The 27,851-nt window shown below is 43.0% G+C and overlaps 1 protein-coding gene across 2 annotated transcripts; it reads right to left on the reverse strand.

The window, feature by feature from the left end:
• Positions 1-1,131: 1,131 nt before the first annotated feature.
• Positions 1,132-27,851, reverse strand: SHISAL2A (shisa like 2A). Of its 2 annotated transcripts, none has more exons than XM_066265011.1 (3): positions 27,460-27,851; positions 17,851-17,990; positions 1,132-1,383 (listed from the first exon to the last, which is right to left on the reverse strand). In XM_066265011.1, exons 1-3 carry the CDS (start codon positions 27,639-27,641, stop codon positions 1,133-1,135), a joined length of 573 nt encoding a protein of 190 aa, XP_066121108.1. In that variant the 5' UTR covers positions 27,642-27,851; the 3' UTR covers position 1,132. The 2 variants fall into 2 exon arrangements, with proteins under 2 accessions (XP_066121108.1, XP_066121106.1); XM_066265009.1 differs by having other exon boundaries at positions 1,132-1,398.

A 27,851-nucleotide genomic window follows, 5' to 3' on the forward strand; every position in this document is an offset into this window, starting at 1 on the left:
TGGCTTGAGCCCAAAGGTCTCTGGCTTGAAGCCCAAGGTTGCTGGCTTGAACAAGGGGTCACGGGCTCAGCTGTAGCCCCCAGTCAAGGCACATATGAGAAAGCAATCAATTGATGTTTCTCATCTCTTTCCCTTCCTGTCTGTCTCTCTCCCTCGCTTAAAAAAAAAGCTAACACATAATGCTTTTCATTTGTCAACTCTGTTCTAAGTACTTTGCATGAACTAAGTAATTTAATCCTCCAAATCCTATGAGGTAGGTACTACTACTATTACAGCCACTTAGATGGATGAAAGAACCAAGGCATAAATATTACTTAACAAGTAAAGGCAGAAACAGGATTTGAACCAAGCATTTGGCTCCAGAATACTTGGTCTTACTGTTATATTGAAAAACTCCCATCTGTACTTTTAAAGTATTTGTAATACTTTCATGTTTATGAAGGGGGTTCATAGCTATCATGTCTGAACACTCTCTACCCAGCAAAGGAACTGAGGCTCAGGGAGACTAAGGGACTTTATCAAGGCCACGAGGGTCAGGAAGTGGCCAAGCCCACATTGAAAAGCCTGTGTTTGGTCTGCTAACAATTCATTCCTTCACTCACTTGTTGATTCACTTTTTTATCCACCTAAGGAATTGAATGATATTAAACGTGATTGAGCCCTGCATACTCTACATTCCCTCTCATTCTCTCCCTTGGCAAGGGGCTCACTCTAGGAGTGGGGTAGAGCTGCTGAGAGGCAGGAGTCACCTGCCTCTGGGTACCAACCATCTTCCATGGAACCCTTAGTACACCTGTTCTGTGACAGGAAGGACAAGTCAGGGTTCTCTGACTTCCCAGGTTAGGTGAGGGGTTCCTCTGAGTCTCTGTAGGCCCTGGGCTTCTCCTTGATTGTGTGGGGTTGTTACTGACCACTTTACTTGCAGTTCATATCTGAACTCCCTTTGGCCCACAGTGGGCTAGGCAGAGCAGAATAGCTGGGTCCATAGCAGACCCTGGGTGGGTTTGCTGTGAAAAGCCCTCATTTATCCCACTAGACACTAAAGTCCCTTTCCCCACCTTTTATCCCCACTCCCACCTTTCACTGTAAAGAAACTCCAGAAGAGGATGCTGTAGAGACTTTTATTGGATGTCTATGAGTCTGGTCCATGTGAGATTAGGTCGGGGACAGGGGCTTCCTCAGGGCTGCCTGGAATGTCACGAATGGTCACTGTGGCCATGAAGCAGTGCTGCAGGCGTTTGGGGTCCACACCTTGCTCCTCTTTGAAGTCCAGCTGTGGGTTCTGGAAGGGGTGACTCTGCCCTAGAGGGGTCACTCCTGGCACCTCCGCCGCCGACTTGCCCGTATTCCCATCTTGGCAGTCAGGGGTCACCTCCTTGGGCTCTGGAAAACAGCAAGCTGAGAGCATGGGGTTTTTCCCTCCTGCATTCCCATTCCTCTCACCAGGGTCAAACACCCTGGCTAACTTCCCTGAGTGCTTACCTTCGGCAGGCAGGACTGTGCTCAGAGTCTTAAATGCATCATTCATTTAGCAAATATTCATTAAAGATATACCACACCATGCAATAAAAGCTGTCAATATTTTAATGAACTTGCCTGACCAGGCAGTGGCGCAGTGGATAGAGCGTCGGACTGAGATGCCGAGGACCCAGGTTCGAGACCCTGAGTTCGCCAGTTTGAGCACGGGCTCATCTGGTTTGAGCAAAAGCTCACCAGCTTGGACCCAAGGTCGCTGGCTCGAGCAAGGGGTTACTCAGTCGGCTGAAGGCCCACGGTCAAGGCACATATGAGAAAGCAATCAACAACTAAGGAGCTGCAACAAAGAATTGATGTTTCTCATCTTTCTCATTCCTGTCTGTCTGTCCCTATCTGTCCCTCTCTCTGACTCTTTCTCTGTCTCTGTAAAAACAAAACAAAAAAATATTTTAATGAACTTAAAATTTAATGGGAGTGATAGACAATAAACAACTGTTAGAATATATGAAGACTTGATCTTCAGTATAAACCCATGAGGTAGGTACTACTAAAAAACTAATTTTATAGATGAGGATATAGGCTCACTACACAGTCAGTATGCAGAAACATGCTAGAAAATTTTAAAACATACATTATTTTAAGAATAGGCCTGACCACCTGACCAGGCAGTGGCGCAGTGGATAGAGCAGGCATGGCCAACTTACGGCTTGCAGGCCGGATCCAGCCTGTGTAATGAGTTTATGCGGCCCGCGATTAAATTTTTAATATTCTCCACATGATGCATTGTGGAAATGAAATAAGTGGTACTTTTAAATTGTTATACATAAACTACAATATCTAACCATTGTACAACAATGAAAGTTAAAATCTCAGCTACTCAGAAGCAGAAGCGTCTTTGATTATTGGAAATCGAGATATTTAAGAAGATCGTGATACACGGAAAAGAATTCCACGTGTAACTAATCTAGGATTAACTTCCAATAATTGGTCAAATGGATTCGTGATACTTTATTTTTTTAAAAAATTCCATTATAAAGATTTACTACTTTTGTACTCATCTGTGCAATTTTTATAAGCAATTGAATAATGGAAAATATGAAAATTTAAAAAAACTTGCCAAGTAATATTTAGTAATCTTCAGCTCTACTTATATTTGTGAACAAACTTTTTCTTTAATGAATCTAAATAAAGGTACAAGATCAAGATTGAATGACTTACATTTGGAGGCTGTGTTAAGCTACTACAAGTATAGAACCAGAATTAAAAAAATAATAGGCGATGCAAAGTGCCTCAACACATCACATTAGATTTTTGTTAATTTGTTGTACTAAATTACTTACATTTATTTATTAAAAAATTACATAATAAACTTTTGTTTACTTAAACGAATCGTTTTTGTATTTAACATTTTTAACTTTAATATTTTGTCCAGCCTATAAAAAGGTTTTCTTTCTAATCTGGCCTAGGGGCAAAAACTGTTCGCCACACCTGGGATAGAGCATTGGACTGGGACACAGGACCCAGGTTCGAAACCCCGAGGTCGCTGGCTTGAGCGCAAGCTCATCTGGTTTGAGCAAGGCTCCTTAGCTTGAGCCCAAGGTCACCAGCTTGAGCAAGGGGTCATTCGATCTGCTGTAGCCCCCCCTCCCCATTAAAGCACATATAAGAAAGCAATCAATGAGCAACTAAGGTGCCATAACAAAGAACTGATGCTTCTCATTTCTCATTTTTCTCCTTTCCTGTCTGTCTGCCCCATCTGTCCCTCTCTCTCTCCTTCTCTGTCTGTCACAACAACAACAAAAAAATAGGCCTGACCTGTGGTGGCTCAGTGGATAGAGCATTAACCTGGAATGCTGAGCTCGCCGGTTCAAAACCCTAGGCTTCCTGGTCAAAGCACATATGGGAGTTGATGCTTCCTGTTCCTCCCCACCCTCTTCTCCCTCTCTCTCTAAAGTGAATAAAGTCTTAAAATTAAAAAAAAAAAAGTGGATTCCATGACTTTATCTATTCCTTTATCCTTTTCTCCTCTTATATTTGAATTTGAAGGGAAGATCAGCTGGCTTTATTATTCTCCACTTTCCAGCAAAGGAACTCCTGCAATTTGGTTTCTGCCCCCACTATACCTTACCTTTGTCACTAAATCCCATGATCACATATAAATCTTTATTTCTCTTCACTTATCAACATTTTGTTTTGTTTTGTTTTTGTATTTTTCTGAAGTTGGAAATGGGGAGGCAGTCAGACAGACTCCCACATGTGTCCGACCGGGATCCACCCGGCATGCCCACCAACGGGGCAATGCTCTGCCCATCTGGGGCATTGCCCTGTTGCAGCCAGGGCCATTCTAGCACCTGAGGCAGAGGCCATGGAGCCATCCTCAGCACCTGGGCCAACTTTGCTCCAACAGAGCCTTGGCTGCAGGAGGGGAAGAGAGAGACAGAGAGGAAGGAGAGGAGGAGGGGTGGAGAAGCAGATGGGCACCTCTCCTGTGTGCCCCGGCCAAGAATTGAACCCAGGACTCTTGCACGCCAGGCCGACGCTCTACCACTGAGTCAACTGGCCAGGGCCACCTATCAACATTTGACCCAACTGGGCATTCCTGCCTAAAAAATGTGTCAAGTGTTCAAGCCAGAAATGTGATTCATCTCTTATGCCTTTCTCCTCTGACCCCTTCACAAAGCCAAGCAGTTCATCAGGTCCTGCTGATCCCACCAGATCACTCTCTGCCATATTCACCCATTTCTCTCCCTTCTTAAGGCCATTGCCCTTAGCAAGGCTTTTATCTTCTGCCCAGAGCAGTGGAACAGATTTCAGTTAGGTCCCTCTCGTCTATCCTCCAGGCTGTGGCCAGAGAGCTCTTTTCTAAGGCCAAGTGAGTCCATGTACTCTTTTTTTTCTCAAAAGTCTTCAATGTCTTGCCTGACCTGTGGTGGCGCAGTGGGTAAAAGCGTCGACCTGGAACGCTGAGGTCGCCAGTTCAAAACCCCAGGCTTGCCTGGTCAAGGCACATATGGGAGTTGATTCTTCCTGCTCCTCCCTCTGTTCTTTCTATCTCTTTCCTCTCTCTGTCTCTTTTTCTCTCTGTGTCTCCTCTCTCTAAAAAGATGAATAAATAAAGTGTAAAAAAATAAATTGTAAAAAAAAAATTTTAAAAAAAAAGTCTTCAATGTCTTCCCATTGCCTGTGAGCCTTGAAGTGGCATTCAAGACTTTTCACTACTGGTCCCATCTCTTCTCTTCAGCTTCATTACTAACCACTCTTTCTTCATGAATTCTATGCTTTGCTATCCCAAAATTTCCATTGTTCCCTAAATGGGTCCACTTCTTCATATCTCTGGCTCTTTGCTTGTGCTGTTTCTTCTAGAATGACATTTTATACCATCTCTATCTAGAAAACTATTATGCTTTTTAAAAAGGGTTTCTTCTTTTATTTATTTTAATGTTTATTTTATTGATTTTAGAGAGAAGAAGGGAGAGAGTAGGAGAGAGACAGGAATATCTGTTCCCACATGTGCCCTGACTGGGGATTGAACCAGCAACCTCTGCACTTCAGGATGATGCTCTAACCAACTGAGCTATCTGGCCGGAGCAAAAAACTTTTATGCTTTAAGACCCACTGAACCTGACCTGTAGTGGTGCAGTGGAGAAAGCATGGACTTATAACGCTGAGGTCGCTGGTTGAAAATCCCTGCTTGCCTGGTCAAAGCACATATGAGAAGTAACTATTATGAATTGATGCTTTCTGCTCTCCTCCCACCCCATTTCTCTCTATATCTTCTCTCTTTAAAATCGATGTCATATTCATATATTTATATATATATATTTTTAAAGACCCGTTGATGAGGGATATGTAGGAAAAATGGTGCCTCTGAAACAAAGGGAAGAGTAAATTTCAAGAAGGAAGTTGTACCAAATATTGGAGTTGGCTTCCCAACATCCATTCTTCCTTTTCCCACCTGGTAATAACAATTATATTTGTGTGGGATTGGCCCCACCCCAATGACAGAAGTGGGACCTGACCTGAATCAATCAAGTAATCCCATTCCTTTGCCATATGGGTGGGCAATCAGTGCATATTATTTCCCTGGGCACAGTGATTGGTTTAATGGTGGGCACATGACCTAAGGCAGTCCAATCAGAGTAGAGCTCAGGTCTTTATATTTTCCCCCTGGTTGAAAGAAGAGATAGTTCCCTCTTTCTTCTCCTGCCATGTAGAAGGAAACAAGAAAGCACATAGTCCCAGGGACTGCTGGCAGCCAATTCAGTACCATAAGAAAAGTCAGTTTGAGGAGAAAGCCAACACAAATAGAGGGCAGACTTGAGAGAATCTCAGAGTGTAGTCACAAACCTGAGGACATTGTGAACTTCAAACCACTCTTAAGGTCTATCTCTACTTTTGGACTTCTCGCTTACTGAGTCAATACATTTCCTTTTTTGTTTGTTTTGTTTTGAACTCTATTTTTAAACAATTTAAGACTCATAAGAAGTTACAAAAATAGTACAGAGTTCCAGTACATCCTTCACCTAGCTTTCCCCATTTATAACATCTTATATAACCATAAAATAATTTCAAAACCAGGAGACTGACATTTATATAATAATATTACTAAGCTACTATTGATCTTATTTCAGCTTTACCACTTTTTATATGTACTTTTTTTGTTGTATGGTACTATAAACATTTACCACATGTATAGCTTTTTATAACCACTGCCACAATAAGGATAAAGAACTGTTCTATCACAAAAAGAACTTCCTCATGCTACCCCTTTATAGTCAAACCTTCCTCTTAAACCGAATTCCTGGTAACCACTGATCCACTCTCGGTTACTATAATTTTGTCATTTCAGAAGTGTTATATAAATGGAATTATATAGTATATAACTTAAAAAAATATTTTAAAGACTTTATTCATTTTAGAGATGAGAGACAGAGGGAGAGATAGCTAGATAGGAAGAGAAAAGGGGGGAGGAGCATGAAGCATCAACTCCCATATGTGCTTTGACCAGGCAAGCCCAGGGTTTCAAACTGGCAACCTCAGCATCCCAGGTCAACGCTTTATCCACTGAGCCACCACAGGTCAGGCCCAGTATATACTTTTTGAGATTGGCTTTTTTCACTCTGTATAATACCCTTGTGGTCCATTCAAGTTGTTGTGTGTGTGGATAGTTCATTCCTTTTTATCGCTGCATATATTCCATTGTATGGTTGTACTATTTGCCCATTGTAGGACATCTGGGTTGTTGACAGTTTTTGTCTATTACAAATAAAGCTGCTATAAACATTTATGTATAGCTTTTGTACAGATACATATTTTTATTTCTACAAGATAAATACTATAAATGTGATTGCTGATTTGTATGGTATACTAGGCTATATCATGGCCCCCAAAAATATCAGGTCCCAATCTCTAGATTCTGTAAATGTTACCTTATATGATAAAGGTTTTTCAAATTTAATTAATTAAATTTTTGAGATGAGGAGATTATCCTGAATTATGTAGATGGGCACTAAGTGTATCACAAGAGCCCTTATAAGGAAAAGGCAGAGGAAGACAGACATAAACAAATAGTGATGTGAGGACAGAGGTAGAGATTGGAGTGATGTAGCTACAAGCAAAGAAATACTGGTAGAAAAAGAAGCAAGGAACACATTTTTCCAAGGAGACTTTGATTTTGACCCAGTAAAACTGATTTTGAACTTCTGGCCTCCAAAATTGTGGGAGAATAAAAACTTTAAAAATGTTTATTTATTATTTTAGAGAGATTTTTTTGGTGTCTTATTAAATGTATGTTGGGCAAATAAGTTTGTAAAATCTGTGTTATTTGATTTTGCTCACTTTTATCGTTAAAAATAGCCGCTGCCCTCATGAAACAGCTAATTACCTTCCTGCTTGGGAAGGGACTTTGTTATGCTAATGTGTGCTGGGGGAGGGGGTTTTATGCCAAAAAGTTTTAAGAAGAAGAGCGAAGTAGAAGGAGGCCACGTTTTTGGAGAGAAGCAGCCAAGATGGCAGGGTGCTGAAGGAGAAGACAGTTTGTGCAGAGATGGGAAGGGAGAAGGTGTGCAGATGGGGATAAAAGAGGTGACTGAGCTGGTGGGGCCTTTGATTCTAGAAAAATCCGGATGTGTCAGTGTTGTAAAGTGCCTGTACCCCAGATGCTGAAAAGTACTGTACCTCACTTCTGCAGGTTCACGTATAGACACCAAGTCCAGATGAATTTTGAAGAGTTTTATTAAAGGAGGAGATTTCTTAAAAAGGCCAGCCACATATGGCTTACATGGGACAGCTGCAAACCCAAATCATGTACCCAATACATTTCAGGGGCTGGTTATATACCCTTGATCACACACGGGTGGGGGAGAGCATGACATCATGGCACAAGCTTACAACATTTGTTTAGGGGATACACAGAAACATTAAGACTTCCAAGGTAACACAATCAAAGATGTTTACAAATTTTTTAGGGTTCATCTTCCCTCCTTTGCCTAGAGGTATGTTACTCTCAATATTCCAGGAAGCGGGAGGTATGTAAATCCTGTCTTCCATTGAAAGAGAAGAAGTTTCTGGGTTAACTTTTATTTTAGATTTAAAACTAAATGACCCATTGTTCTTGCAAGCCAGAAACTTCTACATTCTTCTCCCTTCCCTCCCCAAAGGAAGCATGGGACAGGAAAGCCTGACCTTTACTTCTAGAATATCAATATTAATTTTGCAGCTTTTTGATACCTTACAACATCAGTAGCCCTGTGAGCACTGAATGAATGGATTTTGGTGCCCTGTGTGTTTTTACTCGCCTGCTGGGTGTGAGGCTAGAATAGAGAAATGTACCACCAGTTTTTAGCTCTACTATTTCTCTACTGTCTGTCCAAATTCAATGTGAACCTGCATGTGTCTGGAGGCTGTAATGGCAATGACTACTGGACATAAAATGCACCAAGATTGGAACGGAAGCTCCACACTTATCACACTAACCTCATCTCCAAAATAGGGTTGATACTAACTATCTGGCAGAATAGTTAAACAGGTTTGTAAGGCTAGTGGCTGCTGCCACCATAGCCATGCAGGTTTCCATTGCATTTGGATGGATGGTGAAGGAACTGTGGAGCCAGAAAATGGTGGGCCATTCCATTTATTAAAGTCTTGTAACCTTGGATGAGCAAGCAGGCAGGGAAGACCAATTCCCTCTCTCTCAGCACCCACCAACCTCAGTTGTCCCCAGCCAAACAGGCCTAGTGGAAATCAGGGTTCCCAAGCCCTGACTCAGTATCCAGTTCCACGACCAATGCTCATTCTCTGGACTCAATCTCTGGTCTCTCTCTCTCTCTCACTCTCTCTCTCTCTCTCTCCACTCTCCAACAAAACAGGCTGGGGGGAAAAAAAGCCCTTCTCCAGCAAACAATAGCAAACAATCATTCCTCCCAAGCAGGAAGGCAATCTGCAATTTGCAATCTGCCATCCTGAGGGCAAGCACCCGCAGCATTCCATAGACTATACACCAGGGGTCCCCAAACTGCGGCCCCCTGAGGCCATTTATCCAGCTCCGCCACACTTCCTGAAGGGGCACCTCTTTCATTGGTGGTCAGTCAGAGGAGCACATTGACCATCTCATTAGCCAAAAGCAGGCCCATAGTTTCCATTGAAATACTGGTCAGTTTGTTGATTTAAATTTACTTGTTCTTTATTTTAAATATTATTTGTTCCCATTTTGGTTTTTTACTTTAAAATAAGATATGTGCAGTGTGCACAGGGATTTGTTCATAGTTTTTTTTATAGTCCTGCCCTCCAACGGACTGAGGGACAGTGAACTGACCCCCTGTGTAAAAAGTTTGGGGACCTCTGCTATACACACATGGAGCTGCCCCAATACAAGCAGCAAACCTAAAAACATTTGTTTACCCAACAAGGTTAAATGGGATAATATGTTTAAAGTCCTCAGCACAACAGTAAGAACTAGGTCATCCTTCTGATCAAGCTAGTTATGAAATACTATCATAAGAAAGTTATGGGTTTTGGCATCCCAAGTTTTTGGGATGGTGCAGAGGTAGGGATGACAGGACAGTACAGAACACCTGGGTAGCAGAAGGAGCCTATTTTCAGAAACTCTGCTACGTTTCCATTCTGCTCTTGCTAAGGCAATCCCCAGACCATCCTTTTCCCCACACTCAGAGGTCAGGACGCTGAGGCACAGTGTAATGATCATAGGCTTTACAGTCTGGGAGATCAGGATTGACGTCCCAGCAACACAAGCTCACTGCTGTGTAGACTTGGCTAATTTACTTCCTGTGGCTGAGCCTTGGTGTCCTCTGCTGTAAAAAACAGGGCTAATGATCTCCGTAAGGGTCATACTGGAGAGGGAGACGGCAAACAGAAATAAAAGTCTGTGAAATAAAAGGGTAAAGAAATAAAAGGGTAAAGCTCTGATGGAGGTAAGATAGTGGGCTTGCAAACTGTCTCAGATGCAGAAGTAGGGACAAGAGGCTCCTAGGAAGAAGAGGACTGCACCTAATGAAGAAGAGAAGAACTAATGGCTGAGACTGGGCAAAAGACAGAGAGCCGAAAACTATCGTTTAGTAAAAGGTCAGGAGATGCATTTTCTATCTTAAAAATAAGCAAAAGTGCCTGACCAGGCGGTGGTGCAGTGGATAGAGAGTCGGACTGGGACGCAGAGGAACCAGGTTCAAAACCCTGAGGTCACTGGCTTGAGCGTGGGCACATCTGGCTTGAGTGCGGGGTCACTGGCTTGAGCATAAGATTATAGATATGACCCCATGGTCACTGGCTTGAGCCCAGAGGTCACTGGCTTGAAGCCCAAGGCTGCTGGCTTGAGCTCAAGGTCACTGGCTTGAGCAAGGGGTCATTCACTCTGATGCAGTCACCCCCCCCCCCCCCCGTCAAGGCACATATGAACTAAAGAGCCACAATGAAAAATTGATGTTTATCTTTCTCCCTTCCTGTCTGTTTGTCCCTATCTGTCCTTCTCTCTGTCTCTGTCACACACAAAAATAAAATAAAATAAGCAAAAGCAAGAACACAAGCTAACTCAAACCCTGGCAATTGAATAATCCAGCTGAGCAGTAAAAAGTAGGAAGGCCAAGGGATGAACTGTATTACCTTTGATTCAGGGTGAGGGAGGAAATAGGGTGGAGAAAAATGAGGAAACAAGAAGGAGCACCCCACAGACCTGACCTGGTAAGTTAGAAAGAGTAGCACTTTGAAGGCAGAAAAACACACATATTTAAATTCCAGATCCACAATTTACAAACTGTGATCCCCTTGGATAAGCCATTTCCCCTCTCTGAGACTTGGTTTTCACATCTGTAAAATGGATGATAACACCCACCTCACTGTTGTAGTTGGGAAAATTAGATGAGATAATGCATGTAAAGTTCCCAACAGTGTCTGGCATATAGTAGGGATTTGCATTTCACAGCACAGAAATAAGGAGAGGAAGGAGAGTGGAGGCAGAGCTGGCTCTGTCACTCACTCTTTAGGTAACTTGGGCCTCAGTTTCCTCTTTTGTAAAACAAATAGCAATAAGATTTATACTCTGCCCAGTTATTGTGTAGAACAGATGAGTTGCTCTTTTTAGAGTAGTTCATTCCTGCAAACTAAGGTATCCTATTTCATTATTCTTCTGCTGGTGGACATTAGGTTTGTTTCCAGTGTAACAAACTGTCATGTTATCCATCTTTAGCAATCGTCTTCTAGTGTAACTACTTTTTCTAAGATAATTAGGAGTGGATTACTGAATTATAGAGCATATTAATTTTTATTATAACTTGATATTGCTAAATTATTCTACAAAGTAGTGGCAATTTATACTCTTACCAGCAGTATATGATTGTCCATTTCCCCCACCCAACCTTCTCAGTGTCAATGTGATCCATTTTTGTACTTTTGCCAATATAATTGATAAAAGTTAGGTTCTTGTGGGCATCTGATCCCAACATTTTTGTCAACCAATCAATACATAACTTTGTTTTGTGCGTTTCTGTTTAAAGACACTTTATTTAATACATATTGTGAATTTATTAACATTTAACTGATGGCCAACAACTCTCTAACTCCTGCCAGAACAAAGTTTACGTAACACATGTATTTTGTTCACAAGGCATGTGACAGTCTTGTTGTGCTTAGGAACTCTAGACAGTGCTTCAGCAGTACATTTGGGGATCATTTTCAACAATGAAACCACTATCAAAAGTTATAAAAATGCAAAAACATGGCACTCAACATACCATGAAAGGGATACTTGTTATCAGAGCGGAAACAAGGAGGCAGAGTATGGCCCTGTTCAACCTCAGCTAGGAATGTGTGTGATGGGGTAACTCAAATTTTTTGCCACTCTGTGCATGTCCATATTGGCAAATGACCTTGAAAATGCTGCAAGTAGTAATCTAGAAGTTACAAATAAATTTTAGATAGGTGAATTCTCAAATATTGAATCTGTAAATAAAGATTGCCCATATGTGTGTACTTCTATTTATAACAACTTTTCAGTCTATTACTTGTTTTCTAACTTCTAATGTCCGGGTGTATTTTTGTTTTTGTTTTTTTAAAGAGAAGGAGAGAGGGACAGACAGGGACACACAGACAGGAAGGGAGAAAGATGAGAAGCATCAACTCGTAGTTGTGTCACTTTAGTTGTTCATTGATTGCTTTCTCATATGTGCCTTGATCAGGGGGCTCCAGCTAAGCCAATGACCTTTTGCTCAGGCCAGCAATTTTGGGCTCAAGCCAGTGACCTTGGGCTTCAAGCCAGCAACCTTTGGGCTCAAGCCAGCGACCATGGGTTCATGTCTATGATCCCACGCTCAAACCAGCAACCCTGCACTCTGCACTCAAGCTGACAACCTCAGGATTTCGAACCCGGGATCTCAGTGTCCCAGGACAATCCTCTACTGCAACACCACTGCCTGGTTAGACTATAATATCTTTTGTATTATTTGTATTTGATATCTGTTGAGTAAACAATTTTTTTTAAAGTTTGTTCACTTGTATTGGGCCAGTGCCATGTGTTTATAGTCTATGGAAGGCTGTGAGTGCTTGCCCTCAGGGTGGCAGATTGCAAATTGCAGATTGCCTTTCTGCTTGGGAGGGGTGATTGTTTGGTATTGTTTGCTGGAGAATGGTTTTTTCCCCCAGCTTGTTTTGCTGGAGAGTCAGAGAAATAGAGCTGAGGGGATTGAGGAACCCAGATTTGGGCCTGCCTTGTTTGGCTGGGGAATGCTTTTTTGCTTGTGGTAACCTGTGGGTCCAGAGAATGAGTTGGAGATTTGGGAGCCCTGAGTGAGAGGGAATTGGTCTTCCCTGCCTGTTTGCTCATCTGCCATTAGGAGACTTTAATAAATGGAACGGTCCACCATTTTCTGGCTGTACCGTTCTTTTACCATCTGCCCAAATCCAATAAGAACCTGCATGGCCACAGTGGTGGCCACTGGCCTTACAGATGTCTATTTGTATTTTATGTAGGCAAATTTGCCATTTTTTTCTCCTTATTTTAAAAAATTAAATGTTTTCTTTAAATTCCTATATTTTAATTAGTTTGTTTCTAGACTTTCCACTCTAGGGTTTCTCAACATGGGCACTATTGACATTTTGGTTTGGATAATTCTTTTTTTTTTAATTATTTTTATTGATTTTAGGGAGAGAGACAGGAACACCCATTGATCTGTTCCTGTATGTGCCCTGGCTGGGCATCAAACCAGCAACCTCTGCTTTAGAAGATGATGCTCCAACCCACTGAGCTGTCAGGCCAGGGCTGGTTTGGATAATTCTTTGTTGTGTAGTGCAGTCCTGTGTTGTAGAATGTTTAGTAACATCCTTGGCTTCTACCAAAAAATACTAGTAGTGTCCTGGCCAGACACCTCAGTTGGTTAGAACACTGTCTGATAAACAAAAGTTGCTGGTTTGATCCCCAGTCAAGGCACATACAGAAACAGATTGATATTTCTGTCTATCTGTCTATCTCCTCCTTCTTCTCTCTCTAAATCAGCGGTTCTCAACCTGTGGGTTGCGACCCCGGCGGGGGTCGAATGACCAAGATACGGGGGTCGCCTAAAGCCATCTAAATCAATAAAATAAAATAAAAAAGAGATAACAGTAGCACCCCTTGCCCAATTGTGACAACCAAAAATGCCAAATCGTTGGGTAGTAAATCTGCACCTAGGTGAGAACACTGCATTGCCCAATTCTATTTGTCAGTTTCTGTACCAATATCAAATTGACAAATTCTTATCTTTTAAAAATGTCCTATTATATGATAGGGCAAGTCCCTGAATTCTTTTCCAAAGTAATTTTGTTCAATTTTGCACCTTAACTCTTCTAGATTAACTTTAGTATTTATTTGACAAATTACATGAAAGGTTTTGTTGGGATTTTTATTTATAGATTAATTTGGAAAGAAATGATTTGTCTATGATATTGAGCCTTCCTATTCACATACTTTCCATCTCACTAGATTGTCAGGTTCTTTAGTTCCTGTGATTTTTATGATATTTTCTCTATAGAAGTTGAAGTCTGAGCTATCCCTGGTCTCCCTGAAGCTAGGTCTACATTCAGGCTTTCTTCCTATCTTCCTGCCACTGCCTCCCAGATCTTCCTGACTCCACAGGGAGCCCAATGAATCCTCCCACCCTCAAAAGCTATCCCTCATGCTTTTCACTGCTCAGCCGCAGTGGGATTACTCATAATCATAAGGTGACCAATTGTCCTCCTTTAGGAAGGACAGTCCTTCTTTTGTAAGTTCCATCCTCCCTCGAAAAGTGTCCTCCTACATGTCCTCCTTTTTGATATTGGAAGACTAATCTGTAAATGTCTGTATTCGATCGATGCAGAGTCAATCCATTGCGTGTGATGTGATGTATTTGTATTTGACATGACGATTCATCAAGGATCAGTACAGTGCGGCAAGACATGAATACAAGACACATGCACTCCGCACAGGAGACCTTGAAAGAGCGCACGCATGATATACTGAGCGCGCAAATGGCTTTGTGTACTTCTTACTGAAACACGACACAGCACATACGACATTGTAGACTCATGATTATTTTTCTCAGTGAATATTCAATCATAGACAAGTAAGCACAGTTCATGTAAAATTCAATATGAAGAATATTTCTTGTTCAGATATTTCCAATATATTGTTACAAGATGACACATTGACAAAAAAATAATCATTCAATAGAAAAGTACTCATTTAGATAAAATTATCTAAATTAGATAATTTTATCTAAATGAGTACTTTTTATTACAATTATTATTAAAAATTAATAGGCATTTAAGCGTAATTATAATATAAAATATTACAAATGTTTTTATTATGCATTTATCATATTATAGTATATTATTGTTGCAATGAATAAAATGTTTCTTTTATTTACAATATTGTTTTCTTCAATTTAGTTTTGTCCTCCTTTTTATTGTAAAAAGTTGGTCACCTTATTAATCATCACTATCTGAGAAGTTTTTGTGTGCTGTTGTTGGTTGCACAAGTTTGCTGTTGAACTGGAAGAATAATCTTGTACAAATGAAAAAGTTCTCTCTGTCTTTCTCAGAAACTTGACTGTTACTCATCCTGCCCCTTCTCTCTCCCTGATGTTTGCCATCCTTGTTTCTGAGCTTAAATCCCTCCCCTGTCCAGCCAAACCTTACTCATTATGGTGTCCCAGGGTAAATGATCTTGTCATTCCATAGGTCTTACTCAGTCCTGCCCACATGCCTTTACCCATTTTTTATCCTACCCTGAAATGCCTTTTCTCCCCTATTTTGCTTAACCAACACCTTCACTAATTCAACACTATAATTTAAGTCTCCTTTTCTTTTCTCTCTTTTCTTTTTTTTAAGCAAGAGACATAGAGAGAGAGACAGAGAGAGACAGACAGGGACAGACAGACAGAAAGGGAGAAAGATGAGAAACATCAACTCATAATTTTGGCACCTTAGTTGTTCATTGATTGTTTCTCATACATGCCTTGACTGAGCTCAAGCCAGTGACCTCTTGCTCAAACCAGCAATCTTGGGCTTCAAGCCAGTGACTTTGGACTCAAGCCAGCAACCATATGGTCATGTCTATGATCCCATGCTCAAGTCAGCGACTTCAGGGTTTCGAACCTGGGTCCTCAGCATCCCAGGCCGACGCTCTATGCGCCACTGCTTGGTCAAGCTCAAGTCTGCTTTTTTTTCTTTCTTTTTTTTTCTTTTCTAAGTGAGAGAAAGGGAGGTAGACAGACAGAGTTTTGCATGGCCGTGACTGGGATCCACCTAGCAACATCCATCTAGGGCTGATGCTCTGCCCATCTGAGGCCATGCTCACAACCAAGCTATTTTTAGCACCTGAGGTGGAGGCTCCAGAGAGCTATCTTGCTATCTTCTGCCCCTGAGGCTGATGCACTCGAACCAATCTAACCATGGCTGCGGGAGGGGGGGGGGAGAGAGAGAGAGAGAGAGAGAGAGAGAGAGAGAGAAGAGTAAGGGGGAGGTTTGGAGAAGTAGATGGTCACTTCTCCTGTGTGCCCTGATTGGGAATTGAACCCGGGACATCTACACATTGGGTGAATGCTCTATCACTGAGCAAACTGGCCAGGCCCTTCTTTTCTTTTTGAAACCCTCTTTACATTTGGTACCAAACAATTCTGTGCTTAATTATATATCTGCGCAGACCTAGTGTGGTGGGCTAAAGAAAGAACATGACTCAAGGCAGAAAGATATGAGCTAGATTTCAGTCTTACTTTTTATTAGCTGTGATACTTTAAGCAAGTCACCTAATCTCTCTCAGCCTTGATTTTCTCATTTATAAAATAGAGATAATAATACGCATTTGTCTACCAATAATAACATTGTCTACTAAATTATAATGAAAGACTTTTTGCCAATAGCTATTTGTTTATTTCATAGTACCTTGCAGAGGTTGTAAAAATATGTGATTTAAAGAAAAAGCAACACTTGCGTGAGCAATCAGTGGTGCAGAAGATAGAGCATTGGCCTGGGATGCTGAGCACCCAGGTTTGAAACCCTGCGGCTGCCAGCTTGAGTGAGGGCTCATCCGGCTTGAGTGTAAGCTCATCAGCTTGAGTGCAAGGTTCCCGGCTTAAGCATGGGATCATAGACATGACCCCATGATCATTGGCTTGAGTCCAAAGACTGATGGTTTGAGCCCAAGATTGCTGGCTAGAGCAAGGCGTCACTGGCTTGGCTGGAGCTCCCCAGTCAAGACATGTATGAGAAAACAATCAATGAACAACTAATGTGCCACAACTCAGTTGATGCTTTTCATCTCTTCTTGTCTATATGTCCCTGTTAGTCCATCTGTCTGTCTCTCTCTTACTTAAAAAAAAGTAGTAATTTTGGGGGGATCCTGTAGGGAAGTTCTGAGTGGCCTGTGCTAATAAAGAAATGGGTAGGCAAGAACATCAGATTATTGAAAAGTACCTATATTTCATTTCTGAATAAATTGAGTTTGGGGAGAAGCAAATTTTCCTTATTTTGTATTGTATTTTGTTTGGAGTAATATTAAAATCAGAATTAAAACATTGTCTTAAAAATTTTACAAGATAGCCTGACCTGTGGTGGCACAATGGATAAAGCATCGACCTGGAAATGCTGAGGTCGCCAGTTTGAAACCCTGGGCTTGCCTGGTCAAGGCACATATGGGAGTTGATGCTTCCAGCTCCTCCCCCCCTGTCTCTCTTTCTTCTCTCTCTCTCCCTCTCTCTCTCCTCTCTAAAATGAATAAATAAATAAAAATTTTAAAAAAAGAAAAAAAATTTACAAGATAGATTCATCTTTGTGTAACAAATAGAATTCTGAGAATATCAAATCATTTTGATAAACACAAAACACAGGAAAAGTTTAGGATAAAAATTTTCAGATCATAAACCTCTTAAGGCCTGACTGGTGTTGGCACAGCAGGTAGAGCATTGACGTGAGAAGCAAAGATCCTGGGTTTGAAACCCCAAGATCACCAGCTTGAGTGTGGGCTCACCAGCTTGAGCATGAGGTTGCTGGCTTGTGTGTGGGATCATCGACATGATCCCATGGTTGCTGGCTTGAGCCCAAGGTCATTGGCTTGAGCAAAGGATCACTGGCTTGACTTGAGGCAACCAGTCAAGCTCATATGAGAAGCAATCAATGAACAACTAAAAAAAGTGACACAACTATGAGTTGATGCTTCTCATCACTCTCCTCCCTTATTTCCTTTCCTCTCTTTCTCTCTAAAAACAAATAAATCTCTTGAGAACTGTGCTGCTGCTTCTGAATATTCTAGGGGCAGTCATGAGGCAAATGTTCCAAACATCATTTCTAAATATGTCCCCTTTGTAAAAATGATTGCCCGCTGAATACAAGAAAATCATATGACCTCTTTCTTACCTGTAGTCTGTAAGCTTAGACCTGAGTCCAACTTTGTGTGAGGCTTTAAGCTGATGAACAGGTAACAAAGCACACAACTGATGACAATGAAGGCCAGTAGGACCATCGCTGCTATGGACAGGCCCACAAGAGCACCAATACTGGGGAGAGAAGACCACAGAAAAACTGAGTGTCAAGAAGGGACTTGGGCATGACCAGGCGGTGGCGCACTGGATAGAGCATCAATCTGGGATGTGGAGGACCCAGGTTCGAGACCCCAAGGTCGCCAGCTTGAGCTCAGGCTCATCTGGCTTAAGCAAAAAGCTCACCAGCTTAGACCCAAGGTTGCTGGCTTGAGCAAGGGGTTACTCGGTCTGCTGAAGGCCCCCGGTCAAGGCACATATAAGAAAGCAATCAATGAACAACTAAGGTGTTGCAACAAAAAACTGATGATTGATGCTTCTCATCTCTCTCCATTCCTGTCTGTCCCTATCTATCCCTCTCTCTGACTCCCTTTCTGTCCCTGAAAGAAAAAAAAAAAAAAAAAGAAGGGACTTGGGGGGCAGCATGTTATAGGAGAAATGTTGTTCTCTTAAACAGGCTTTCTATGCCTAACCATATAGTCCCAATTATATGCCAAGTATTCCTGACATACATAACAATACATGCCTCAGTGCCACCACAGAGGTGGAATGCAGTGTGTGTTCCCTCTCTTCTCTCCTTCCCTTCCTACTTTCCTTAACCTGCTCCCACCCCATGGGCCTGGAGATGACTTTAAAAAGCCTTTCCCACATTGCTGTGTCTTAAAAAAATCAAGTCAACTGGTACACCTTAGTTAAAAACCAGCTTTCCTTCCAGCCTCAAGGGAATTTCTGAGCCACCCTCCAGCAGGTCATCACAACAGTGTGAACTCCACATCTAGAGACCTTCCCTCCGCTGGTCCCTCACTCTTCAACCTCATTGTGTCTGCCCCAAGCCAGGCCTTGGTCACTTGGTCTCTAGACAACTACTTTCTAGGTTACTTGGGGACCACTGTCTTTCCTTTCCACGTGATCCCTCTATATCAGGCTTCCCCAAACTATGGCCCGCGGGCCGCATGCAGCCCCCTGAGGCCATTTATCCGGCCCCCGCCGCACTTCCAGAAGGGGCACCTCTTTCACTGGTGGTCAGTGAGAGGAGCACTGTATGTGGCAGCCCTCCAACAGTCTGAGGGACAGTGAACTGGCCCCCTGTGTAAAAAGTTTGGGAACCCCTGCCTACATCATCTCCCCACACTGGAATTTTACCCGTCTTCAAAGGCCCATTTCAAATGTCTCCTCCTCAATAATGTTTTCCTTGGCCATTATTTCTAATCCACCCAGGACACTTTGCTTAGGACCTTTAGCACTTCTCACTGGGCCAAAGCAGCCTAATGTGATAGGAAGAGAGCAAAGAGAGTGGGAACCAGACCTACCTGGATTAGGACCCAGCTTTGTAACTAATTGTAAAATCTTTTAAATTTTATTTTTTAGCCTGACCTGTGGTGGCGCAGTGGATAAAGCGTTGACCTGGAATGCTAAGGTTGCCGGTTCAAAACCCTGGGCTTACCTGGTCAAGGCACATATGGGAGTTGATGCTTCCTGCTCCTTCCCCTGTTCTCTCTATCTCTTTCCTCTCTCTCTCTCTCTCTCTCTCGCTCTCTTCAATAAAAATGGATAAATAAAATCTTAAAAACAAACAAACAAAAAAAAAATTTTATTTTTTAGATAGAGACAGATAGACAGAAACAGACAGACCGGAAGTCACTTTAGTTGTTCATTCACTGCTTTCTCATATGTGACTTGACCCAGAAGCAAGGGCGGGGGGAGCCAGTGACCCTTTGCTCAGGACAGCAGCCTTTGGCTTCAAGGCAGTGACCTTTGGGCTCAAGCCAGTGACCATGGGATCATGTCTATGATCCCACGCTCAAGCCAGCAACCCCGCACTCAAGCTGGTGAGCCTGTGCTCAAGCCAATGACCTCAAAGTTTCAAACCTGGGTCCTCATTATCCCAGGTCTACGCTGTATCTACTGCACCACCACCTGGTCAGGCTACCTGTGAGATCTTGATAAAATTATTTAACCCTTTGATCCTAAGCTTCTTTGTCTGAAAAATAAGAATGATCAAAATATAGCACCTTATTGCTGATAGTGAGGCTGAACGGTTTATGTCATATTCTTGGCACATAGAAGGTATTCAGCGTATTTCTTGTGTGTTATTTTAAGGCAGACTTAAACCGTATTTAATTGCCTTTGTCACCTTGTACAAGCCCTAGCATATATTATGCAGTCAGTAAATATTGCTGAATACCTACTATGTGTCAAGCACTGTGATGAGATGTTCTCCTAAAGGTAGTAGATAAGTAGGTACCAGACTTTGTCTCACCTTGGACTCTGAAAAGAGTTCCCAGATCTAATACCAACACGTGCATGAAGATTTTCCACACCAACAAGAGATTCTCTGACCCCAGCAGGGTATCTGAGAATTCAACTCAATTCTGACATGATCTATTCAAGATAGAATCAGATTTCACAGGTTAAAAGTTCAGTTGTACAAGACTGCCCCCTCTTCCTTGCACACACACTTCAGACACCAGCCACAAGCCCAGGCTCTTACCTGCACTTCTGACCAACCAGCTATAGAGTAGAGGTTCCAATGACCCCCTTCCATTATGTTGCTAGAACAGTTCGCAAAACTCAAGAAAAATAATTTAGTCACTAGATTATGATTTATTACAGAGGATATTAAAAGATTCAAATCAACAGCCAGATGCAGAGATATATAGGGCCAGGTCATGAACAAAGGAGTTTCTGTAGAGCTTGGGGCCCAGTGGCACCTGGAAGCATTCTGGTTCCCCAACATGGAAGCTCTTTTTAAAAAAAAGGCTTTATTATATAGTCATGATTGACTAAGTCACTGGCCGTTCACAGTTGAACTCAATTTTCAGCCCTTCTCCCTGAGGTCAGGAAGGGGTAGGGAACTCAAAGTTCCAAACCTCTCATCACATGGTTGGTTTTCTCAGGAATCAGACCCCACCTTTAGGTGGGGCCCAAAAGACACCTTTATCATTCTTGACACTTAGGAAATTCCAAGGGTTTTGGAAACCATGAGCCAGGAACTGTGGATGAAGGCCAAATATCTTTTTTTTTTTTTTTTAATTTTTTATTTATTTATTCATTTTTAGAGAGGGAGAGAGACAGAGGAAGGAGAGAGAGACGGGGGGGGTGGTGCGCGGGGGGAGGAGCTGGAAGCATCAACTCCCATATGTGCCTTGACCAGGTAAGCCCAGGGTTTCGAACTGGCGACCTCAGCATTTCCAGGTCGACGCTTTATCCACTGCGCCACCACAGGTCAGGCGAAGGCCAAATATCTTATAAATCACAATATCACAGACTCCTCCATCTTTTCTGCATATGCCCCTCCCTGACCCCAACCCCAGATTCTTGTCCTTGCCATTTCTGCCTGATCTTGCTCCCAGCTAGCTGATAGCTAATTTCTACTGAACAGAAACACGTCAGAGTTTTGGAGAGTCTCTGTGACCATAGCTAAGTAAATTATTAGCCACCCCTGCAATGGAATAGTATAGAGCCCTTAAGAAATATGTTTTCAAATAATAAACTGCTCACAAAAATTAGGGGATATTTCCAATTGAATATAAAGTGATAAAAAAAAGAAGAATTTGATTTTTTTTTATTAAACAAGAACATCAGAAAAGCAAACAAGTCAAAGAAAGTTGTTCAATTATGCAAATGAAATGCAAAACCAACTTTTATGCACTATACAAAAGACTGAAAGTCCTGGAGTATCTGCATGTTCCTTAATACCCTAATTTTCATGAGCAGTGTATTTAAGATCAAGGCTAAATTCAGATGAGATAATGTTAAGTGAAAAGAACAGGACACACCACTCTATATATCGGGAACTCCAACTCAAACAAAAGAACACAAACATATACTTAACTATACACATTTAAGGTTGGTGGCAATACACCAAAATGCTAACAGGCTGTTGCTGGGTGCAGCCCAGGCTGTGACTGTCCTGGCTATGTCCCATTAGGCTTATAATTGTATTCTGGCCAGAGTTTCACATGCTGGCTTTTGTATATTTTTGCCTCAGGGCTTTACTGGACCCAGAACAGTCTCTTCCTGCACAGTGAGCAGGTCAGAAGTGCAGAAAAATTCATGCCTATCTTCTTATACCAGCACACAAACAATGACGGACAGAAATTGATATGTAAATACTCAGCTTCTTGTCCTTTAAATATAAATAAAATGACTCTGAGGTATGGGTTCAACACTGGCTGTCGAGTTCAGTAGGCTTAAACTCTGGTGACTGTTGGTGTTGACTTGCTCCATAACAGTGGTCCCCAACCCCGGGGCTGTGGACCGGTACCGGTCCGTGGGCCATTTGGTACCAGTACGCAGAGAAAGAATAAATAACTTACATTATTTCCGTTTTATTTATATTTAAGTCTGAACGGTGTTTTATTTTTAAAAAATGACCAGATTCCCTCTGTTATTGATACATCCATCTAAGACTCACTCTTGACACTTGTCTCGGTCACATGATACATTTATCCATCCCACCCTAAAGGCTGGTCTGTGAAAATATTTTCTGACATTAAACCGATCTGTGGCCCAAAAAAGGTTGGGGACCACTGCTCTATAATACCATTGTTAAGGCCCTGGCCGGTTGGCTCAGTGGTAGAGCGTCGGCCTGGCGTGTAGGAGTCCTGAGTTCGATTCCTGGCTAGGGCACACAGGAGAAGCGCCCATCTGCTTCTCCACCCCTCCCCCTCTTCTTCCTCTCTGTCTCTCTCTTCCCCTCCCACAGCCGAGACTCCACTGGAGCAAAGTTTCCCCGGGCGCTGAGGATGGCTCTGTGGCCTCTGCTTCAGGCGCCAGAATGGCTCTGATTGCGGCAGAGCGACGCCCCAAGATGAGCAGAGCATCGCCCCCTGGTGGGCATGCCGGGTGGATCCTGGTCGGGTGCATGCGGGAGTCTGTCTGACTGCCTCCCCGTTTCCAGCTTCGGAAAAATACAAAAAAAAAAAAAAAAACATTGTTAACTACTCCTTCCCTTCCCTGCCCTCAGTTCCACACCCTCCACTAGTGTTTTCTAGAATAGATTCTCATATCAACTATAGCCCTCAAATCTTTGTCTCCAACTCTTTTGGGGAACTCAACCTAAGACATTAGCTCCCCTAAGATTTCTTTCCTTTTTTATTTCTCCTGTCCTTTCCACATAAATCATGTAGTACTTGTTAGTTCTTTAAACATTATTTTCTTTTTTGAGATCTACTCACTGGTTTTAAGGCTCTTAGTTGGGAGACTTGTGCTCAAATTGGGACCCCATCCTTTACAAGGGACATCTATGGCCACTTAGATGGAAAGGGTCCTCTAAAAGTAAGGTCCTTTGAAGAGTGGGTGAGAGAGGTGGGTGCATATAGCCCAGATCAGTGGTTAGTCAGGAAGTGGGCACTGTCTCAGATGGCCTGTCTGGGGACAGAGAAACCAGACCCTAAGGACAGAGCTAGGACAGAATAGGGGAGGCTCCAAGGGGGAAAATCTGTGTTTAAGATAAGATGCACTTTAAATGGTCAGAGTTGTCTCATGGTGAATGCATTGCCTCAAAAGGTAGTATGTTCCCTATTATTGCACAGATACTCACAAAACACCTGGATGAAGATACCTTTCAATGAAGTTAGAGATTCCTGCCCTGGGTGGAAAATTGGATTGAAGAACCACTAGCTCTTCAACTCAATTTCATATATTTATGGCTAGGATTTCATAGATTCATAACTCTGAAAGACAGATAACCCTCTGTGTCTCTAATATTTGTTAAAGTCTAAGTTTGAATCACATCTAAGCTGAAAAATATTTCACCTGTTAATCTTCACTTTCATTTGTAAAGCTTCCTGTCTCACCAGGTCTCCATAAGATAAAATGAGACAGTGTATACACAGTGCCTGACCACCAACTCTGCCCTCCAGCAAGGCATTTTAACTCTTTTTTTTTTTTTTAGCAAGAGAGACAGAGAGAGACAGAGAGAGAGACAGAGAGAGGGACAGAAGAGGACAGACAGGCAGGGAGGGAGAGAAATGAGAAGCATCAACTTTTCATTGTGGCACCTTATTTGTTCATTGATTGCTTTCTCATATGTTTCTTGATGGGGGTGGGGGTGGGCTACAGCAGAGTGAGTGACCCCTTGCTCAAGCCAGTGACCTTGGGCTCAAGCCAGCGACCGTGGGTTTCAAGCCAGCAATCTTTGGGCTCAAACCAGTTGAGCCCACACTCAAGCTAGTGACCTCAAGGTTTTGAACCTGGGTCCTCTGCGTCCCAGTCCAATGCTCTATCCACTGCACCACGGCCAGGTCAGGTTTGACTCATATCTTAATAAAAAACAGAACTACTTGATAGAGGGTGATTCGAAAGAGGACCAGACAGTGATAGCACCAAGCTGATTGCCTACAAGAAATCTTCACTTCTTTTATTCTTTTCTTTTTCTTTTTTTGAATCTTCACTTGTTAAGACATGCTTCTAAAGACAGCAGTTCTCCTTGAGCACTATTGAAAAAAACAGCGCTTGTCTGAAGAATTATATTTATTTTTAAGGGCCTGTTTTCATGAAAAGGGAAGAATAGAGTCCAGAGCAAAATAAATTCTCTACCTTGCAATAGTGGGGCTCTGATAGGAGTATGCCGAAATGTGTTTAGGTCTGGAGTACACTGGTTGCCTAGACATCTTGAGAACTGTCAGTTCTCCTCCTTCAGTTTGCAATTGTCTGTGATGTTTATGAACTGCATTAGCTAACTAGCGTGGACCCAAGGTCACTGGCTTGAGCAAGGGGTTACTCGGTCTGCTGAAGGCCCACGGTCAAGGCACATATGAGAAATCAATCAGTAAACAACTAAGGTGTTGCAACGAAAAACTGATGATTGATGCTTCTCATCTCTCTCTGTACCTGTCTGTCTGTCCCTGTCTGTCCCTCTCGCTGATTCTCTCTTTGTCTCTGTAAAAAAAAAAAAAAAAAAAAAAAAAAAAAAAGAGGGCCCAAGGCAACTAGAGGGACCACAAGGGTGTGTAGGGAAGAGGGTGATAGCAAAGGGTTGGAATTCTAGCTGGGTACTGAGTAGAACAGGTTATAAGAGAGCTTGGCTAGATTTAGATAGTTGTGCAGCAGGACAAGCCTGGGCTTGGGGCACTTTCTGAAGGTAACTTAATGGCTTTCAAGTCTTCTCATCTGTAAAATGGAGAGAAAATGACTAAGGTTGCAAATGTGTGAATGCATCTAGCCCTTAAATGGTCCTAGGTAATATTCTTTTATTTTTTGTTTATTTAAAAAATATTTTATTTTCTTAGAGAGGAGAGAGAGAGAGAGACAGAAGAGGGGTGGGGAGGATCAGGAAGCATCAACTCCCATATGTGCCTTGACCAGGGAAGCCCAGAGTTTTGGACAGGCAACCTCAGCATTCTAGGTTGACACTTTATCCATGCACCACCACAGGTCAGGCAGGTAATGTTCTTTAAATCTTAGTCTGCTGTGACCTTAATAGATTTTGGATAATTGATTTTCATACTTCGAGCTTCACTTTCCCCACCTAAGCACCAGGGAAAGAGAACTCTCTTTTACTGAGCATCTATAAATATATTACAATAAGGCACTTTCACATGCATACTTCATTTACTCCTCACAACAATTCCATAAGACAGGTATTACTAGTGCCATTTTTTTTTTTTTTTTTTTTTTTAATTTTTCTGAAGCTGGAAACAGGGAGAGACAGTCAGACAGACTCCCGCATGCGCCCCACCGGGATCCACCCGGCACGCCCACCAGGGGCGGTGCTCTGCCCCCCAGGGGGCGATGCTCTGCCCATCCTGGGCGTCGCCATATTGCGACCAGAGCCACTCTAGCGCCTGAGGCAGAGGCCACAGAGCCATCCCCAGCGCCCGGGCCATCTTTGCTCCAATGGAGCCTTGGCTGCGGGAGGGGAAGAGAGAGACAGTGAGGAAAGCGCGGCGGAGGGGTGGAGAAGCAAATGGGCGCTTCTCCTATGTGCCCTGGCCGGGAATCGAACCCGGGTCCTCCGCACGCTAGGCCGACGCTCTACCGCTGAGCCAACCGGCCAGGGCCCACTAGTGCCATTTTAAAGATGAAAAAAAAGACTCGGAGATAATCTGCTTGAATTCACATAGCTATTAAGTGACAAGGCCAACTCTGGACCTGTACAAACCAGTCCCAAAGTTCCACATTGTCTCTATTCCTCAAAGGGAAGTAAGCGCTACCATACTTCAGCACCCATCTCAGTGCTAAGTACGCAGTGTGTCTTAAACAAATACCCTATTGTTGTATTTTAGGTGCATGTCACAGCTCTCAGAATGGGCTGTGAGCTGCTAAGGGGCAGGAAATAATAATTTTCTATGTCCCCAGTGTCTAGCATAGCACCTGGCATAAAGCAAGGGCTATAATAAATGAACAAAAATATGGATGAACAGAGAATAAATTGATATATTTCTCTGGGTTACAGATAAGCAGCTGAACATGCAGGATCTGAAAACCTGGCCATCTGAAAATCCTTTAGAATTATGGATTGAGTTGTTTCGAAAAGGCAATAATATCTATAATTGTCAGTGGTATATGCCAAGCTGATTTTATATCTTTATCTTATTTGGTCACTTAGGCAATAAATAAGGGCAATGATTTATCATCTTCCCCATCTGACAGATGAAAAAAACAAAGGTTCAGAGAAGTTTTAGTGGCAGGCTGTCTTTTCTCACTCAGAGGGCATACCGTTGCTGGCCAAATACCTCCAGGGACAGGAGAATCACTGTCTACTGAGATGGTCCACTCCATTTTTGCTGATGCTTGTTTCCCAGAGCAAATTCAGGATCAAATCCTACTTTCTGGGTGAGACCTTTGAAGGTGGAGAGAGATTGAGACCAACTGCCCTCTTAGCCCCACACCGAGGTTCCTGGAATGTCAGCAATGGCCAAAACACTCCTTTCCCTGAATAAGTGGGGAAACAGGCCCTGTGGTGGCCATTCACCCAAATCACACTGCTATTAATACAGCCCAAGCTGGCTTCTGCTGTGGTATTATGCCATTGTGTCATGATGAACTGAGAGGCAGTCCCGATTCTTTTGTTTTCTGTCTTAGCTCAGAAGTGAAATACATCCCCAGCACTCACCACAGGGCCTGGAAAAGCTAAGTGCTCAATAAGTAGTGGCTGAAAGAATGACTATCAGGGAGAAGGAAAGAGTTGAGGCTGGCTGAGGCTGGGGATGAGTTGAGGTGTAGCATCAGATAAGGGTAGAGTGGGGATAGAGTGAAGGTTTTTCATGGTAGAGTTGGGGTGACGTTCAAGCTTGGATCTGAACAATGGTTCAGATCAGGATCTGGATTGGGGAAGAGCTGAGAAGGGGTCGCAGAGTGAGTTGGATTAGTGATGGGGTGAGAGCAAATGTCAGTGTTGGACTTGAGAGGCTCAAGACTGGGTGGGCGTTGGTGTTGACGTTGGAGTGAGCACTTGAATGGGAACTGAGTGGCTGAGGTGGGGGCGAGAAGTCTAAGACTAGATTGGGGTTCTAGGTGGGATTAGGGCCAGGGTCCATACCTGAGCCACCACATGTAGCTGTGCTCATAAGGGAAGAAGCTGTGCGGGTCGTCGCAGCAGTACTTGTGGTCCCGGAAGCCGCAGCAGAAGACGGCGGCCGCCTCGCCCCCCGGCCGCGGGCAGCTGAAGCCGCGCACCACCTCCTGCTCGGCGCTCACGTAGCTCGTGCAGGCGCGGCTCATTGCGCCCGCGGCAACCTCCCGCCACCTCCGGCCACCAGACGGCCAGCGAGAGGAGGACGCGGGCGAAGATAGAACTGAGCTCTAGAAAGACGGAGATAGAGAGATAGGCAGAGATAAGCGGAGAGACACACAGAGACCAGAGAAAGACAAGGCGAGAGGCGCGGAGACGCAGCTGTTAGAGACCTAGAGTCCCCGAGGGCCAAGAGAAGC

Source organism: Saccopteryx bilineata, chromosome 3 (genome assembly GCF_036850765.1).
Source record: "Saccopteryx bilineata isolate mSacBil1 chromosome 3, mSacBil1_pri_phased_curated, whole genome shotgun sequence".
NCBI classification, from domain to species: Eukaryota; Metazoa; Chordata; class Mammalia; order Chiroptera; family Emballonuridae; genus Saccopteryx; species Saccopteryx bilineata.

Coding starts and splice junctions, on each gene's coding strand:
- SHISAL2A (XM_066265009.1), bottom strand. CDS start 27,641: ATGAGCCGCGCCTGCACGAGCTACGTGAGCGCCGAGCAGGAGGTGGTG. Junction 17,991..27,459: donor AGCTACATGTGGTGGCTCAG/GTATGGACCCTG, acceptor TTCTCTCCCCAG/TATTGGTGCTCTTGTGGGCC. Junction 1,399..17,850: donor TCTAAGCTTACAGACTACAG/GTAAGAAAGAGG, acceptor CCATGCTCTCAG/CTTGCTGTTTTCCAGAGCCC.